This window comes from Loxodonta africana, chromosome 3 (assembly GCF_030014295.1).
Source record: "Loxodonta africana isolate mLoxAfr1 chromosome 3, mLoxAfr1.hap2, whole genome shotgun sequence".
Lineage (NCBI taxonomy): Eukaryota > Metazoa > Chordata > Mammalia > Proboscidea > Elephantidae > Loxodonta > Loxodonta africana.
This window is the reverse complement of record NC_087344.1, coordinates 182,520,650-182,527,513: the sequence shown is the minus strand read 5'-3', so window position 1 is coordinate 182,527,513 and position 6,864 is coordinate 182,520,650. Positions and strand designations below refer to the sequence as shown.

The 6,864-nt window shown below is 50.8% G+C and overlaps 1 protein-coding gene across 1 annotated transcript; it reads left to right on the top strand.

Annotated features, from left to right (window-relative positions):
• Positions 1 to 537: 537 nt before the first annotated feature.
• CRNN (cornulin) lies at positions 538 to 5,811 on the top strand. The gene is made up of 2 exons (XM_064279983.1): positions 538 to 846; positions 2,241 to 5,811. The coding sequence occupies exons 1-2, from the start codon at positions 709 to 711 to the stop codon at positions 5,688 to 5,690; spliced, it is 3,588 nt and encodes a 1,195-aa protein (XP_064136053.1). The 5' UTR covers positions 538 to 708; the 3' UTR covers positions 5,691 to 5,811.
• Positions 5,812 to 6,864: the final 1,053 nt, after the last annotated feature.

Below are 6,864 nucleotides of genomic sequence, written 5' to 3'. Positions count from 1 at the left end.
GGATAAGGATTACAAGAGATGATGCACACGAAAGTGCTTTGTAAGCAGGGAAGTGTATATAGATGCACACAGATTATACCCGTGTATATGTTTGTAATAACATAATAATGATATTTAATAGCTAGCACTTACTATGCACCAGGCACTCTGCCAAGTGCTTTATGTGTATTATCTCTTTTAATTCTTACAACGACTCTATAAAGTAGGTACTAGTATTACCTTCAGAATCCCTGGGTGGCACAAATGATTATGTACTTAGCTGTTAACCAAAAGGTTGGCCGTTCTAATCAACCCATAGTGCCTGGGAAGAAGGCCTGGCTATCTGCTTCCAAAACGTCACAGTCATTGAAAATCCTATAAAGTGTAGTTCTACTCTGAAACACATGGGGTTGCCATGAGTCACAATCCATTCAATGGCAACTGGTTTACAGTATCTCCTTCATTCTACAATGAGTAAACTGAGGGATGGAGAGGCAAAGCGACTGGCCCCAGCTCACAGGACAGGTAGCTGCCTCTATTCATGGTGTGTTCCTCCTTCCCATTCATAAAATGCATTACATAGGAAAGGACAGAGGAGGCGCAGGCCGAAAGCAGAGCTAAATATGCAAGAAACGGACTATGAAGCAGAAATACCCTCCAGGAAACAGCTAAGGGTCATATGGAGCCCCCCAGGGGGGCTTTTCATCTTTTTCCAGCTTGACTTCAAAGATGCCTCAGTTACTACGGAACATTCATGGGATCATCGAAGCCTTCGGTCGCTACGCCAAGACTGAGGGTAACTGCATGGTGCTGACCCGAGGGGAGCTGAAAAGGCTCTTGGAACATGAGTTGGCTGACGTCATCGTGGTAGGATGTGCTGAGCTGGGTGGGGTGGGGTGGGGGCATAATAGCAGAGAAAGGGTTTGCCTGCAGACGCTTTGCCTCGGGAATCTGAGGAGGCAGCAGTATAGCCCAGGCCAGCTGGCAAGCAGAGACAGACAAGACCAAGGAGCAAGATGTGGTCACAGGAGTTGGTGGGGCTTAGCCCTTAGAGAAAACACCTTTACTTTAATTAATTCTGATTTGAAGACAGGTGAAAGGACTCTTAAGGAACACCTCAGGGAAGAACAGAGTCTTCCAATGTTCTAGAAATGAAAATAGTTGCTGCTTTTTAAATCTGATGCAGTAAACATTTCCCAGGTCTATCTGAAATGTGATTATCCATTCATAAGCATTCACTAGAAGAATAGCTCTGGTGGTGTAGTGGTTAAGCACTGGGCTGTTTATCAAAAGGTTGGCAGTTAAAATCTACCAGCCACTCCTTGGAAACCCTATGGAGCGGTTCTACTCTGTCCTATAGGGTCACCATGAGTAGGAACCAACTTGATGGCACCCAGCAACAACAGAAGCATAGCCCTGTGCCTTGCCCATAGGAGTTGCTCAAAAATATTAGCTGACTGGTCACATGAGAAATTAATTTGGGGGGAACAGGTTGCTCCCTGGCACACTCGCTTCAGGGCCCTTGATGTGTTTCCCTGCCCTGGGTTCTTATGTAAAGCTACCAGGAAGATGAAGGCCTTGGGGGCAGGGAGGTGTGGACAGCAAGGTGCTCGTCTGCATGCCCCACGGAACCCTGCACCATGGGACCCCCACCCTCTCTTGGGGAAGATAACTGAGCCTCAGGGTGGATCCCGCTTCCTAGAGAGAATACTGCTTCAGTCCCAGGGACAAGGGTGCCAAGAACAGCCCAAAGAAGCAAAGACTAACCCTGAGACTCAGACAGCTGCTATATGAATGCAATTATCTATTCATTGTTCAGTAAATATTTATCCAGTTCCTCTGTAGGTCAGAAATTGTGCCAGGCACACAGCATATAAAATAAAAGGTTTTTGGCACAGTTAAGCACTCAACTACTAGTTGAAAGGTTGGTGGTTCAAACCCACCCAGAAGCCCTCGGAAGACAGGCCTGGAAATCTTCTTCCAAAAGGTCACAGTCTTGAAAAACCAGTGGAGCAGTTCTGCTCTGTACACATGGGATGGCCTTAAATCAGAATCAACTGGATGAGAACAACAACCCTTGAAGGAGACAGGCAGGCCTGAAAAAAACAAACTGCAATTGTTTGTGCTGTTACAGCAGTCTATGTGCAGAATGTGGTGGGGACGGGGGGCGGGGGGGGTGCCTGCAGCTGAGAAGAGCTGGCCTTCCTTGGCTGGGGCGGGGGGGGAGGGTGGGCGTTGACTCAGCCTCATCTTCTCCTCAGAAACCCCACGACCCAGTCACTGTGGACGAAGTCCTGCGCCTGTTGGATGAAGATGACACGGGGACTGTGGAGTTCAAGGAATTCCTGGTGCTGGTGTTCAAGGTTGCCCAGGCCTGCTTCAAGACCCTTAGCGAGAGTCCTGAGGGAGTTTGTGGATCTCAAGAGTCCAGAAGCTGCCACTCTGCAGCTTCGCAAGAGCTGAGGGAGGGACAGAGAAGTCACACTGAAGTGGGAGGGGCTGGGAGAGGTCAGCTCCATGAGGGGAGCAGCCGTGGACAGAGCAAGCAGGCTTCCACCGGGCAGGATGGCAGCTCCACTCAGGTCACTCACCATGACAGACAGGCTGAGTCCCAGATACAGGAGAGCATGAGCCAGGAAGCACAAGAGACAGGGCAGACCCAGTCAGCAGAAGACAAGAGTCATCAGACCAGAGAGGGGCAGTCAGAGAGACAGTCCCAGACCAGGGAGCAGGACAGAGCCCACCAGACCAGTGAGACCGTGACTGGAACCCTAACTCAGACCCAGACAGGTGCCACCCAAACCCCAGGTCAGGACAGGAGCCATCAGACAGGCAGCACTGGCTCCCAGGCACGGGAGTCCAACTATAGCCAGACCAGAGGGACCCACAGCCAGGACAGGAGCCAGACCAGCCAAATAGTGACAGGGGGACACATTCAGACCCAGGCAGGATCACAAACCCAGACCACTGAGCAAGACAGGAGCCATCAGACAGGAAACACAAGTACCCAGTCATGGGAGTCCACCATTGGCCAGACCAGTGGGACCCACAGTCAAAACAGGAGCCAGACCAGCCAAGGGGTGACAGGGGGATATGTTCAGACACAGACAGGGTCACAAACCCAGACCGTGGAGCAAGACAGGAGCCAGCAGACAGGGAACACTAGCACCCAGTCATGGGTGTCCAGCTTTCACCAGACCAGAGAGACCCACGATCAGGACAGGAGGCAGACCAGCCAAACAGCAACAGGAGGACACATTCAGACACAGGCAGGATCACAAACCCAGACGCACACCCAGGCACCGGGTCAGGACGAGAGCCACCAGGCCGGGAGCACCATCACCCAGTCACGGGAGTCCAACACTGGCCAGACCAGAGGAACTCGCAGCCAGGATAGGAGCCAGACCAGCCAAGGGGTGACAGGGGGATATGTTCAGACACAGACAGGGTCACAAACCCAGACTGTGGAGCAAGGCAGGAGTCAGCAGACAAGGAACACCAGCACCCAGTCACGGGAGTCCACTGTTGGCCAGATCAGAGGGCCTCATAGCCAGGACAGGAGCCAGACCAGCCAAACAGTGACAGGAGGACACGTTCAAACCCAGGCAGGATCACAAACCCAGACCACTGAGCAAGACAGGAGCCATCAGACAGGAAACACCAGCACCCAGTCGCAGGAGTCCACCATTGGCCAGACCAGAGGGACCCACAGTCAAAACAGGAGCCAGATCAGCCAAGGGGTGACAGGGGGATATGTTCAGACACAGACAAGGTCACAAACCCAGGCTGTGGAGCAAGACAGGAGCCAGCAGACGGGGAACACCAGCACCCAGTCACGGGAGTCCACTATTGGCCAGACCAGAGGGGCTCACAGCCAGGACAGGAGCCAGACCAGCCAAATAGTGACAGGGGGACACATTCAGACCCAGGCAGGATCACAAACCCAGACCACTGAGCAAGACAGGAGCCATCAGACAGGAAACACAAGTACCCAGTCATGGGAGTCCACCATTGGCCAGACCAGAGGGACCCACAGTCAAAACAGGAGCCAGACCAGCCAAGGGGTGACAGGGGGATATGTTCAGACACAGACAGGGTCACAAACCCAGACCGTGGAGCAAGACAGGAGCCAGCAGACAGGGAACACTAGCACCCAGTCATGGGTGTCCAGCTTTCACCAGACCAGAGAGACCCACGATCAGGACAGGAGGCAGACCAGCCAAACAGCAACAGGAGGACACATTCAGACACAGGCAGGATCACAAACCCAGACGCACACCCAGGCACCGGGTCAGGACGAGAGCCACCAGGCCGGGAGCACCATCACCCAGTCACGGGAGTCCAACACTGGCCAGACCAGAGGAACTCGCAGCCAGGATAGGAGCCAGACCAGCCAAGGGGTGACAGGGGGATATGTTCAGACACAGACAGGGTCACAAACCCAGACTGTGGAGCAAGGCAGGAGTCAGCAGACAAGGAACACCAGCACCCAGTCACGGGAGTCCACTGTTGGCCAGATCAGAGGGCCTCATAGCCAGGACAGGAGCCAGACCAGCCAAACAGTGACAGGAGGACACGTTCAAACCCAGGCAGGATCACAAACCCAGACCACTGAGCAAGACAGGAGCCATCAGACAGGAAACACCAGCACCCAGTCGCAGGAGTCCACCATTGGCCAGACCAGAGGGACCCACAGTCAAAACAGGAGCCAGATCAGCCAAGGGGTGACAGGGGGATATGTTCAGACACAGACAGGGTCACAAACCCAGGCTGTGGAGCAAGACAGGAGCCAGCAGACAGGGAACACCAGCACCCAGTCACGGGAGTCCACTATTGGCCAGACCAGAGGGGCTCACAGCCAGGACAGGAGCCAGACCAGCCAAACAGTGACGGGAGGACACGTTCAAACTCAGGCAGGATCACAAACCCAGACCACTGAGCAAGACAGGAGCCACCAGACAGGAAACACAAGTACCCAGTCGCGGGAGTCCACCATTGGCCAGACCAGAGGGACCCACAGTCAAAACAGGAGCCAGACCAGCCAAGGGGTGACAGGGGGATATGTTCAGACACAGACAAGGTCACAAACCCAGACTGTGGAGCAAGACAGGAGCCAGCAGACAGGGAACACCAGCACCCAGTCACAGGTGTCCACTAGTGGCCAAACTGGAGCAACTGAGACCAATAGCCAAGACGGGAATCAGAAGAGCCAGGCGGTAACAGGAGGATACATTCAGACTCAGGCAAGGTCACAAACCCAGGTGCACCCCCAGACCGTGGAGCAGGACAGGAGCCAGATGGGAAGCCACGTAGGGGCTAGAGAACAGGAACAGAGTCAGACACAGTCAGGCAGTGGTCAAACATGGACCCAAGTGGGCAACTACGAGGCAGGAGAGACAGTGCTGGAAGGACAGGCCCAACCTGGGGCAAGCACTCTGACAGGCAACCAGGATTGGAGCAGCTCGCACCCTAGTTGCAGTGTAACAGCAAGGCAGGGAGAAGGCGAGCCCCACCCCAAAGAGTCCAATGTGGTTGTCGAGGAGTGGGTTGATGATCCTACAAGGGAGATGGTAGTTCAAAGGCAGAACCAGAGCAGCCTGCACACCAGTGTTTCTTCAGCTCAGGGTGGAGAGACAGCCCAGCCTGAGGGGAGACGAGGCATCACAACAGCCAGTGGGCTGTATTCCTACTTCAAAAGCAACAAGCCATGAGTGCCTGTCCCTGGAGCCCAATGCCCAGTCCCAGAAGAAGACAGCTGGAGGGGGCTGTTTGTCCCTCCCTGGATGGACCAGTTGGCACATCCTTGGACATCAGCTCTTAATCATGGTGATTCTCTTAGGTCTTTCTCAGTGAGACCATTTCTTCAAGGTGCTTCCAATTCTAAACTCTTTCTTACCTGCTTTCCTGTGAAGACTTTCTCAGGGGCTTGAAGACATGGGACAAATTATCCTTTTGTGCTAAATTCTCCTCAGCTTTGGAAGTTTACAGAGCTACTTTTATCTCTGTCATCTGTCTATTGCTCCCATCTATCTTAATGCATCAATAAAACTTCCTAAGCAAATTGCTCCATTCAATCACCTCCATGGACATGTTAGTCCAAAGGCCATAGGGTGAGGATGATGAACAAGACATGGTCCCTACTCTTGAAGAACATCCAGTTGAGAAAATATTGCAAGAGTTTCAAGAGGTAAAAGGGTCAAAGAAAGGAGCCATGATACTTAATACTTGGCAGAGATGGGTCAGGAAAGGTTTCATCCAGAAGATTCTTTTTTGTAATGGCCTTTAAAGAACAACCAGGATTGACATAGGTAAAGTTATTCTCGGTCTCTGTTCTTGTTGGGAAACAACATACACACACACATACACATATGCAGATACTATTAAACAACTCTTAAGTAAAAAAGGAGATAAATAGAAAAGGAAATTGCAGAACTTTTAGAAAATGATGATAATTAAACCAGACATATAAAGTTCTGTAGGACAGAGCTATATGAATGCTCTAAGGAAAATTCATAGCATTAACTACACCTGTTAATAAGAATTAAAGTAAATTAATTAAATATGCAACTCGAAAACCTAGAAAAACACCGACAAAGACTACAAAGGAAAGCACACGAAATTAATAAAGGTATTAATAGAAAATAATGACTTAGAAAATAGAAATAAATACAATAAACAAGTAAATAACCTGGTCATTTGAATCAACAAAGTGGGCAAACCACTAACCAACCTAATTTTTAAAAAAGTAAAAAAAAAAAAAAGGTGTGGGTAAGAAAGCACAAATACATAAAATAAGATATAGCAATGGGCAAAAGATATAAACGCTTAACAGAGAAAATACAAATGACCCTTAAATACACATTTGTAATAATAGAAACACAAGTT